This window comes from Pseudophryne corroboree, chromosome 8, assembly GCF_028390025.1.
Source record: "Pseudophryne corroboree isolate aPseCor3 chromosome 8, aPseCor3.hap2, whole genome shotgun sequence".
NCBI lineage: Eukaryota > Metazoa > Chordata > Amphibia > Anura > Myobatrachidae > Pseudophryne > Pseudophryne corroboree.
Window position 1 is genome coordinate 26,438,441 of NC_086451.1, and position 12,451 is coordinate 26,450,891.

Below are 12,451 nucleotides of genomic sequence, written 5' to 3' on the forward strand. Positions count from 1 at the left end.
GGATGTGCCGCTGCCCCTATGTTCTCCCTGCATTGTGTATGGATGCCACGCGCAACGGTTTACAGACCCCCCCCCACCCCCAACCTTCCTGTGGAATGTTGTGGTCCGCAGGTGGGACAGCAATAGAGTCCCAGAAAACTGAAACTGTCCCACTGAAACGGCTGTAAGTCATGTACTTGCATTGTTTTGTTGGGCGCTCTTGATGTAAATTCATCCAACTCTACGGCAGTCACTGCGGTGGATGTGGTAACTGCACATCCGTGATTACCTCGCAGGCAGGTAAGTGCCCTTACTAGAGAATTGCTTGTTGTCTCGGGTGCCCTGGAGGTCTATCCTTAATTTGTCAGGGTCATGGACATTCCTTGGAGAGTTGACTTTAGAACACTGTATGATTGTTTTGGTAGAAGGGATCATGAGGAATTTAATGATATAGAAACATTAATCTACTCCCTTGTACCCCAACGCCTTCCTTATCGCTTGCTTTACATCTTTGTTTCTCAGGCTGTAAATAATGGGGTTCAACATGGGAGTCAAAATAGCGTACAATACAGCCACCACCTTGACATGTTTGTCCATGGCATAAGTGGATAACGGCCAGATGTAGCAGATGGTCCCACTAGTGAAATACAGAGTCACCACTGTGAAATGAGAGGAGCAGGTGGAGAAGGTCCTAAAGCGACCTCGACTGGAGGTAATCTTTGCAATTGCAGCGATGATCCAGACATAGCTTACCACAATGACAGCCAGTGGCACCACCCCAGTGATTACTGCGACTATAAAAGACATAACCTCACCAACTTGTTTTCCCGAACAGGCCAAATTGAAGAGAGGAGTGACATCACAGAAGAAATGGTCCACTCTGTTGGGACCACAGAACTGAAGATGGGAGATGGAAAAAGTTTGCACAATCAAGTTCCCAAGACCACATGATAAGCAAGCTATGACCAACTTGAACCTGACTTCTCTACTCATAATAAGTACGTAATTGAGTGGGAAGCAGATAGCCACATATCTATCATAGGCCATCGCTGCCAGAAGGTAGCACTCAATCTCCACAAAGCACTGGAAAAGAAAGAGTTGGGTGACACATTCGGAGTAGAGGATGGACTTCTGAGCTGTGAGGAGGATATGCAGGAGCTTGGGGACAGTAATAGAGGAGAGGATGATATCATTGATGGAGAGGTTGGCCAAGAAGAAGTACATTGGCGTGTGCAGTCGCCGGTCCGAGGAAATCAGGGTTAGAATCACTATGTTGCCAATCACAGTGGCCAGGTAGATACAGAGGAAGAGGAGGAAGAGGAGAGGCTGAGGTTCTTCAGACTCAGATAATCCAACAATCATGAATATGTACACAGAGGACTTGTTTTCCTGATTAGCCATTTGATCACTTTTGAACTGAAAGATAGACAAAAAGTGTTAAAAAGTGTGAGTAATTGAATTACAGGACAGCTAACAAATTGTCACCTTGTAGATGCCAGTATATGTTGGGTTATCTGTACTTTTTCATTTTAGGCTCCGAGAGGCTCCTTGTCTTCTTTAATAGAAGTCCTAAAAGAATGCTCTAATTTCCCTAGTAAAAAGTTTATTCCATTTCCAGCCTCGCATCTTTCTTGCAAATATTATTTTTTTTCTAGTAATATACTGAATTATTCGTATGTGTTGGGGTTGATGATATGCCGGCATATCGACCACGGCATCCCGATGGTTACAATCTCGACAGGGGTAGGGTAAGTATGTTAACCCTCCCCCCCAAACCCTAACCCTCCCTTACTGCAGCCTAAACCTATCCCTTCCCCTCCCTGCAGCCTAACCCTCCCTGATGGTGCCTAAACTTAACCCCCCTCCCCCTTTCCCACAGCCTAAACCTAACCTTCAGCCTAACCCTTACCCATCCCTGAGGTGCCTAAACCCAATCCCCCCTCCCCGCAGCCTAATCCTAACCCTTCCCTCGCAGCCTAAACCTAACCTTCAGCCCAACCCTTACCCATCCCTGAGGTGCCTAAACCCAATCCCCCCTCCCCGCAGCCTAATCCTAACCCTTCCCCTGCAGCCTAAACCTAACCTCGCCCACCCCCGCAGTTGCTTAGCTCCCTGGGGACCCGGCAGTGACTCGTCCTGACCGGATCTCGTTCGTATATGGGTCTGCAGGAGATAGAAAGCCTGTAGACTTATAAATCCCCACCAGTGTGGAATGTATGTTTGAATTTTTTTTGTGCGTCACAAAAACATTCAGTCAATGAACTGTTCACTAATGGAGCAGGTGGACAGCAGAACATTCTTTAAAATGACAATAAAGTCACACAGTCATCGAATGGGTTGGGAAGGGTTCTTTGCAGTGTCGGACTGGGGGATGAAGGGCCTACCGGGGAAATGCAATGGTAGGAGCCCATGCTTAGGGGTGTGACCAACCTCTAGAGGGAGTGTGGCCAGCCAACACAGAGGCTTGGGTAACCATTAGAGAGTGTATGGTCTGGACATCTTTCTAAATATATTCCATACATGATACAGTAATTTACCAAAGTAATGAACTGTAAAAAATGCACCATAGTCCTGTGCAATATTATGAAACCTATGTATAACAGTCTGGAAACTGATTCCTAGAGGAGGGTTTGGCCCTCGGTCGGTGGGGCTCACCGGGGGTTTCCCCTGTACCCTTGCAGACCAATCTGACCCTGGTTCTTTGCAGAATTGCAGAATACATCAATTCTAGGATATTAATCTATTATTATTATTATTATTATTATTATTATTATTACTACTACATTTTATTACCACAAGTGGTCCGCAGCACTGTACATATACAGCAACAGTAGGACAGTACAGAGAACATTGCATAACATTACAGTAACCAGACATGAACAGAGCACAGGTAACAATCAGCTCCACATTTCTCAGATCACAATACTGCTGGGAAGCTGATGAGTGAGGGAGTGTCAGGAATCGACTCACCAGGCTGGCATCCGTCCGCCGCTGCGGACTCCGTCCTGGCTCCCTGCGGTCACCTGTCACCTATGCCCCTGCCATGGGACATCATCTGGATCCTGGGGGCACTCCTGAACCAGCGGGCGTGTGCGCGCCGCGTCCCCGCTAGGCCGCGGCGTGGGCGCCGCCATGACAGTCTCCAAACAGCTAGTATGCTGCGGCCAATCCGGTGCGTGGCCGCACCCACTTTCCTTTTCTCCATCCAATCCCTGCACACCATGGGGTATATAGGAGGCACAGTTTCACCTCACAGGCATCCTGGACTTTGTGTCATTCTGACTACCTGCATGAAAGGATCAGCTCCTGTCTCTCCTGAGTTCCTGCTAAGAACTTATACTCCTGGTGATTCTGCTTGCTCCCGTGGAACTTCAAGGCTCAGCAATACCGGCAACCTGCATTGGGCTTCACACTCATCACAACCTTGTGTGCTTCAGCCTGCAGTTGAAGACTAAACTCCAGGTGTGTTCATTCCTCCACCTGTGACACAGCTTGCTGCTGCCAGTGCCTGATCACCTGCACTGTGAGTTGGTCTCCTGCTAATGCTCAGGTTTGCAATATCATCTACTGCCTTAGTTCTCTGTTTTAAAACCCGGCTCTGGTTTCTAAACCAGTATCATTTCATTGACATTCATTCTGTTGTTTTATTTCCGGATATGATTTCTCAAGTCACCTATCATCTATTGCCATAGACTGTTTGTTATCATACCAAGTATTTGACTTTCTCATCTGATATATTATTTCTGCTGCATTTTCTGTTATAACTTATCTGCTGAATAAAATACCATTGCGCTCATGCGCAAGAACGTGATACAACCTCCTCGTCTCTTTCCTCCTACCTCCACTGACCCACTAGCGCCCCCTCCGGGGACACAGACCAAACACAATCTGACAGTAAGTCCAGGATCGATGGACTCGGATGGTGGACGGAGTGTGGGGTCAGAGGCCTTGCAAAATCTGGTCTCCCGTCTGGATGGTCAAGAGGTTGCGCAGCAGCAGATGCTTCACTTTCTACAAGGGATGTCCTCCCGATTGGATACACTGCAGCAGTCCCTGCCAAGTGTACTCTCACCTACTGTTACCCCAGCACCTGCCAGTGCTGTAAGTTCTTCTGTGTCGGCTGCATCAGCTCCAGTGTCACGTCTGCACTTGCCCGTGCCGAGCAAATATGATGGCAGTCCTAAATTATGTCGCGGGTTCCTTAACCAGTGCGAAATACAGTTTGAGTTATTGCCACATAACTTTCCTACACCAAGGTCCAAGGTTGCCTACATCATTTCCTTACTCTCTGGATCTGCTTTGAATTGGGTGTCTCCTCTGTGGGAACGTGCTGACCCCCTGATCAATAACTACTCTGACTTCGTGTCAACCTTTAGACGGATCTTTGACGAGCCTGGTCGTGCAACATCAGCTTCGGCAGACCTGATCCAAATTCGTCAAGGTAACCGAAGCATGGGACAGTATGTCATCCAGTTCCAGACGTTGGCTGCAGAGGTCCAATGGAACAACCAAGCTCTGGTAGCAACCTTCTGGCACGGACTTTCGGATCGGATCAAGGACGAACTGGCAACCCGTGACATTCCTGTTCAACTGTCTGACTTGATCTCCCTGTGTATAAAGCTGGACTCTCGCATCCGCGAACGCAATAATGAACGCGCTCGGAGTGAGCCTCGCAGAACAAGGTTCATACCCCCTGTACAGTTCCAGCCTCCTTCTCCTTCTGACGAGCCTATGCAGGTAAATAGGTCCCGCCTAACCCATGAGGAACGGGCAAGAAGAATACGAGAGAGGCTCTGCCTATACTGTGCTGCTGCGGGTCATCAGATTAACTCCTGCACGATGCGTTCGGGAAACGCCAGATCCTGACTTGTAAGGGAGGAGTCAAGTTAGGATCATTCAGTCAAGCTCCTTCTCAACAAGATCTCATTATTCCAGTGACGCTAGAAACTTCCGTTGGGCTCCAGTCTGCGTCAGCATTAGTGGACTGCGGTGCTGCAGGAAATTTTATCACCCAAGCTGCGGTAAACAAATATTGCCTGTCTACCTGTGAACTTTCTTGTCCTGTTTACATTACTGCTGTGGATGGTAGTAGAATCTCCAAAGGGAACATTTCACATCAAACTACCCCAGTGGTTCTGGGAGTTGGATTTCTCCATTCAGAAATTATCAAGTTCCTGGTCATTCCTCAAGCCACCCAGGAGATTGTCTTGGGCATGCCTTGGCTCCAGCTACATAACCCACAGTTCGACTGGACAACGTTGCAGCTTACCTCATGGGGTTCACACTGTCATCGTTCCTGCTTAGCCCAAGTGTGTCCTCTTAAGTCCACCGAAGTGAAGTCACAGCTAAGTCTCCCAGCAGTTTATCAAGACTTCGCAGACGTCTTCTGCGAAAAAGCTGCTGATATCCTGCCGCCCCATAGGGAATGGGATTGTCCCATTGATCTCCTGCCTGGCAAGAAGCCACCCAGGGGGCGCACCTATCCTTTGTCTGTTCCTGAAACAGAGGCGATGAGTAACTACATTAGAGAGAATCTCCAGAAAGGATTCATCCGTCCGTCATCATCACCCGCTGGCGCAGGTTTCTTCTTTGTCAAAAAGAAGGATGGAGGACTGCGTCCATGCATTGACTATCGGGGTCTCAACGACATTACCGTCAAGAATAGTTATCCTTTACCACTCATTACCGAACTGTTTGATAGAGTTAAGGGGGCTCGCATCTTCACCAAGTTAGATCTCCGCGGTGCCTATAATCTCATCAGAATCCGGAGTGGTGACGAGTGGAAGACAGCCTTCAACACTCGTGACGGCCATTATGAATACCTGGTAATGCCATTTGGGTTGAGTAATGCTCCAGCGGTATTCCAACACTTCGTGAACGAAATTTTTCGTGATGTCCTGTATAAGTACCTCGTTGTTTACTTAGATGATATTCTTATCTTTTCTCAAGACCTTTCATCTCATCGCCTACAAGTCTGTGAAGTTCTCCGACGTCTTCGTGAGAACCGTCTCTACGGGAAATTATCCAAATGTACCTTCGAAGTTCCCTCTATACCCTTCCTGGGGTATATAATTTCCGGATCGGATCTTCAGATGGACCCGGCAAAATTGGAAGCCATTGCCAATTGGTCCATTCCAAACTCCCTCAAGTCTATCCAGCGGTTCCTGGGTTTTGCCAACTATTATAGAAAATTTATTCGAGGATTCTCCACTCTCATCGCTCCTATTACCAACCTGACTCGGAAAGGGGCAGATCATTCCAACTGGTCAGAAGAAGCCTTGGCAGCCTTCCGGAAGATCAAGTTAGCCTTTATGTCTGCTCCAGTACTGTCACAGCCAGATGTCAACAGGCCGTTCGAGTTGGAGGTAGATGCCTCTAATGTTGGGGTTGGAGCTGTTCTCTCCCAGAAGGGATCTGATGGGAAAGTCCACCCTTGTGGATTCTACTCTCGCAAGTTTCTTCCTGCAGAAGCTAACTACTCCGTGGGAGATCAAGAGTTATTGGCAATCAAACTGGCTCTCGAGGAATGGAGATATCTCCTAGAAGGGGCCAAACATCCGTTTAACATCTTCACGGATCATAAGAACCTGCTATACCTAAAAGCAGCTCAGTGCCTTAACCCTCGCCAGTCCAGGTGGGCTATGTTTTTCTCTCGTTTTAATTTTAGGCTTCATTTCCGCCCAGGTTCACAGAATGTGAAAGCCGACGCATTATCCCGGTCCATGGAATCAGAAGAGGGAACATCTGACTCTGTGCCACATTCCATCCTGAGTCCCGTGGTTTTCGCTGCCTCTCAAGTCTCTCCAGCTCCACCTCCGGGTAAGACTTTTGTTTCCCCAGAACTCCGTCCCAAGTTGCTAGCTTGGGCCCACCAATCCAAGTTCACTGGTCATCCTGGTGTCCTGAAGACATTCAAGTTCCTTTCTGCGTCATATTGGTGGCCAAAGATGAAAGTGGACATCCAGGATTTCGTGGCATCCTGTCCAAAATGTGTGCAGCACAAGACTCCTCGTCAGTCTCCAGCAGGTCAGTTACAACCCTTATCAGTCCCTAGTCGTCCTTGGTCTCACCTATCAATGGACTTTATCACTGATCTTCCACCTTCTCAGGGACATAACACTATTTGGGTTGTAGTGGACAGATTTTCCAAGATGGCTCATTTCGTTCCTCTCCAGGGTCTCCCTTCTGCCCCGAAACTTGCCCAGATCTTCCTACAGGAGATCTTCCGTTTACACGGGTTACCCTCCGAAATAATATCTGATCGGGGGGTACAGTTTGTAGCAAGGTTTTGGAGGGCCCTCTGTTCTGCCATGCAGATAAAATTGAAATTCTCGTCTTCATACCATCCTCAGACGAATGGGCAGACAGAGAGAGTCAATCAGGAACTGGAGACTTTCCTACGGCTATATGTGACATCCTCCCAGGATGATTGGTTTAATCTGCTCCCATGGGCCGAGTTTGCCCATAACTTTCGTTACCACACTGCTACAGACACGACACCATTCTTTGCAGTCTATGGGCAACATCCCCGAGTACCTGAATTCCAAGAACTCCCTCACATGGATGTTCCTGCTGCCACTACTGCTCTGACCCAGTTTTCCTCCATTTGGAAAAGAATTCACGTTTCCCTCAAAAAAGCCTCCAGTCGATACAAGATCTATGCCGACCGTAAGAGACGTGCGGTTCCCCATTTGAAACCGGGGGACAGGGTTTGGTTATCAACCCGCAACCTTCGTCTCAGGGTTCCTTCCATGAAGTTCGCACCACGCTTTATTGGTCCTTACCCTATTGAGAGTGTCATCAACCCAGTGGCTTACAAGTTGAAATTACCACCTTCACTTCGTATTCCTAATGCCTTTCACATTTCTCTCCTCAGACCTCTAGTCCTAAACCGCTTTCAGAATACTCTTCCAGCAGGTCCCAAGGTTCGAACTCAGCGGGGCGTGGAATTTGAGATCAACAAGATTCTGGACTCTCGTTGCCGGTATGGACGTCTCCAGTACCTGGTCGATTGGTTCGGTTATGGCCCAGAGGAGAGAAGCTGGGTGTATTCATCTGATGTCCATGCTCCTAGGTTGGTCCGTGTCTTCCACAGCACTCATCCCTCCAAACCACGTGGGTGTTCGGTGTCCACCCCTAAAGGAGGGGGTACTGTCAGGAATCGACTCACCAGGCTGGCATCCGTCCGCCGCTGCGGACTCCGTCCTGGCTCCCTGCGGTCACCTGTCACCTATGCCCCTGCCATGGGACATCATCTGGATCCTGGGGGCACTCCTGAACCAGCGGGCGTGTGCGCGCCGCGTCCCCGCTAGGCCGCGGCGTGGGCGCCGCCATGACAGTCTCCAAACAGCTAGTATGCTGCGGCCAATCCGGTGCGTGGCCGCACCCACTTTCCTTTTCTCCATCCAATCCCTGCACACCATGGGGTATATAGGAGGCACAGTTTCACCTCACAGGCATCCTGGACTTTGTGTCATTCTGACTACCTGCATGAAAGGATCAGCTCCTGTCTCTCCTGAGTTCCTGCTAAGAACTTATACTCCTGGTGATTCTGCTTGCTCCCGTGGAACTTCAAGGCTCAGCAATACCGGCAACCTGCATTGGGCTTCACACTCATCACAACCTTGTGTGCTTCAGCCTGCAGTTGAAGACTAAACTCCAGGTGTGTTCATTCCTCCACCTGTGACACAGCTTGCTGCTGCCAGTGCCTGATCACCTGCACTGTGAGTTGGTCTCCTGCTAATGCTCAGGTTTGCAATATCATCTACTGCCTTAGTTCTCTGTTTTAAAACCCGGCTCTGGTTTCTAAACCAGTATCATTTCATTGACATTCATTCTGTTGTTTTATTTCCGGATATGATTTCTCAAGTCACCTATCATCTATTGCCATAGACTGTTTGTTATCATACCAAGTATTTGACTTTCTCATCTGATATATTATTTCTGCTGCATTTTCTGTTATAACTTATCTGCTGAATAAAATACCATTGCGCTCATGCGCAAGAACGTGATACAACCTCCTCGTCTCTTTCCTCCTACCTCCACTGACCCACTAGCGCCCCCTCCGGGGACACAGACCAAACACAATCTGACAGGGAGTAATCAGCGATGGGTGGAACCTGTCTCCAATAGTGACGGCACAACTAGTAGAAGTAGAGCCGCTGGGAGAGACGAACGGCTATGAGCGAGAGGAATTCCGGGCTAAATGGACACTGAGTAGATGAAGGCTGTCATGGAAGTGCTAGAGAAGAGAGCTGCGAGAACAGGAGGAAGGGGGACCTTGCTCCTAGGAGCTTACAATCTAAGGGAGAGGGATGACTGACATATGACATGAGGTTGAACATGTGGATGGGGATCTGAGCGTAGGCGAGGTAGGTGGGTGGGGTGAGTGACTGGTGACAGGGCTAAGTGGTGGAAGGGTTCGCTTTGATGAATAGGTGAGTTTTCAGGACGCGTTTGAAGGTATGCATGGTCAGGGACAGCCTGATGGAGCGAGGGAGCATTCCAGTGAATGGGGGGGGGCACACAGGCAAAAACTTGGATCTGAGCTTGAGATCCAGTAGCCAGGGTAGAGAGGTGACGGTCATTGACTGACCGGTGAGGGCAGGAAGGAGTGTGTAAGGAGATGTGGCTAGTCATGTAGGGAGCAGTGGAGTTAGAAGGGGCCTTGTATGTGAGGGGTTTGAAGAAGATTCTGTAGGGGTATGGGAGCCAATGCAGGTTTTGGTGGAGGAGAGTGGTGAATGTAGAACTGTGAGAGAAGAAAATGAGTCTAGCTGCAGCGTTGAGAAAAGATTGGAGTCGAGCAAGGTGGGGACATCATGGGAGCCCAGTGAGGAGAGTCAGTAGCGAGCAATGCACAATCCCAGCGCCCGGGCACAGTACTTCCCTGCCGGAGAGTCAGCAGCGAGCAATGCACAATCCCAGCGCCCGGGCACAGCACTTCCCTGCCAGAGAGTCAGCAATGAGCAATGCACAATCCCAGCGCCCGGGCACAGCACTTCCCTGCCAGAGAGTCAGCAGCGAGCAATGCACAATCCCAGCGCCCGGGCACAGTACTTCCCTGCCAAAGAGTCAGCAGCGAGCAATGCACAATCCCAGCGCCCGGGCACAGTACTTCCCTGCCAGAGAGTCAGCAGCGAGCAATGCACAATCCCAGCGCCCGGGCACAGTACCACCCTGCCAGAGAGTCAGCAGCGAGCAATGCACAATCCCAGTGCCCGGGCACATTACTTCCCTGCCGGAGAGTCAGCAGCGAGCAATGCACAATCCCAGCACCCGGGCACAGTACTTCCCTGCCAGAGAGTCAGCAGCGAGCAATGCACAATCCCAGCGCCCGGGCACAGTACCACCCTGCTGGAGAGTCAGCAGCGAGCAATGGACAATCCCAGCGCCTGGGCACAGTACTTCCCTGCCAGAGAGTCAGCAGCGAGCAATGCACAATCCCAGCGCCCGGGCACAGTACTTCCCTGCCAGAGAGTCAGCAGCGAGCAATGGACAATCCCAGCGCCTGGGCACAGTACTTCCCTGCCAGAGAGTCAGCAATGAGCAATGCACAATCCCAGCGCCCGGGCACAGTACTTCCCTGCTGGAGAGTCAGCAGCGAGCAATGTACAATCCCAGCGCCCGGGCACAGTACTTCCCTGCCAGAGAGTCAGTAGCGAGCAATGCACAATCCCAGCGCCCGGGCACAGTACCACCCTGCTGGGGAGTCAGCAGCGAGCAATGCACAATCCCAGCGCCCGGGCACAGTACTTCCCTGCCAGAGAGTCAGCAGCGAGCAATGCACAATCCCAGCGCCCGGGCACAGTACTTCCCTGCCAGAGAGTCAGCAATGAGCAATGCACAATCCCAGCGCCAGGGCACAGTACTTCCCTGCTGGAGAGTCAGCAGCGAGCAATGCACAATCCCAGCGCCCGGGCACAGTACTTCCCTGCTGGAGAGTCAGTAGCGAGCAATGTACAATCCCAGCGCCCGGGCACAGTACTTCCCTGCCAGAGAGTCAGTAGCGAGCAATGCACAATCCCAGCGCCCGGGCACAGTACAACCCTGCCGGGGAGTCAGCAGCGAGCAATGCACAATCCCAGCGCCCGGGCACAGTACTTCCCTGCCAGAGAGTCAGTAGCGAGCAATGCACAATCCCAGTGCCTGGGCACAGTACTTCCCTGCCAGAGAGTCAGCAATGAGCAATGCACAATCCCAGCGCCCGGGCACAGTACTTCCCTGCCAGAGAGTCAGCAATGAGCAATGCACAATCCCAGCGCCCGAGCACAGTACTTCCCTGCCGGAGAGTCAGCAGCGAGCAATGCACAATCCCAGCGCCCGGGCACAGTACCACCCTGCCGGGGAGTCAGCAGCGAGCAATGCACAATCCCAGCGCCCGGGCACAGTACTTCCCTGCCAGAGAGTCAGCAACGAGCAATGCACAATCCCAGCGCCCGGGCACAGTACTTCCCTGCCAGAGAGTCAGCAGCGAGCAATGTACAATCCCAGCGTCCGGGCACAGCACTTCCCTGCCAGAGAGTCAGCAGCGAGCAATGCACAATCCCAGCGCCCGGGCACAGTACTTCCCTGCCAGAGAATCAGCAGCGAGCAATGCACAATCCCAGCGCCTGGGCACAGTACTTCCCTGCCGGAGAGTCAGCAGCGAGCAATGCACAATCCCAGCGCCTGGGCACAGTACTTCCCTGCCAGAGAATCAGCAGCGAGCAATGCACAATCCCAGCGCCTGGGCACAGTACTTCCCTGCCAGAGAATCAGCAGCGAGCAATACACAATCCCAGCGCCCGGGCACAGTACTTCCCTGCCAGAGAGTCAGTAGCGAGCAATGCACAATCCCAGCGCCCGGGCACAGTACTTCCCTGCCAGAGAGTCAGTAGCGAGCAATGCACAATCCCAGCGCCCGGGCACAGTACTTCCCTGCCAGAGAATCAGCAGCGAGCAATGCACAATCCCAGCGCCCGGGCACAGTACTTCCCTGCCGGAGAGTCAGCAGCGAGCAATGCACAATCCCAGTGCCCGGGCACAGTACCACCCTGCCAGAGAGTCAGCAGCGAGCAATGGACAATCCCAGCGCCCGGGCACAGTACTTCCCTGCCGGAGAGTCAGCAGCGAGCAATGCACAATCCCAGTGCCCGGGCACAGTACCACCCTGCCAGAGAGTCAGCAGCGAGCAATGGACAATCCCAGCGCCTGGGCACAGTACTTCCCTGCCAGAGAATCAGCAGCGAGCAATGCACAATCCCAGCGCCTGGGCACAGTACTACCCTGCCGGAGAGTCAGCAGCGAGCAATGGACAATCCCAGCGCCTGGGCACAGTACTTCCCTGCCGGAGAGTCAGCAGCGAGCAATGCACAATCCCAGTGCCCGGGCACAGTACCACCCTGCCGGAGAGTCAGCAGCGAGCAATGGACAATCCCAGCGCCCGGGCACAGCACTTCCCTGCCAGAGAGTCAGCAGCGAGCAATGCACA

The 12,451-nt window shown here is 51.5% G+C and overlaps 1 protein-coding gene across 1 annotated transcript; it reads right to left on the reverse strand.

Annotated features, from left to right (window-relative positions):
- Positions 1 to 438: 438 nt before the first annotated feature.
- On the reverse strand, positions 439 to 1,380 carry LOC134949711 (olfactory receptor 5A2-like). The gene has a single exon (XM_063938467.1). The coding sequence runs from the start codon at positions 1,378 to 1,380 to the stop codon at positions 439 to 441; it is 942 nt and encodes a 313-aa protein (XP_063794537.1).
- Positions 1,381 to 12,451: the final 11,071 nt, after the last annotated feature.

Coding starts and splice junctions, on each gene's coding strand:
- LOC134949711 (XM_063938467.1), bottom strand. CDS start 1,380: ATGGCTAATCAGGAAAACAAGTCCTCTGTGTACATATTCATGATTGTT.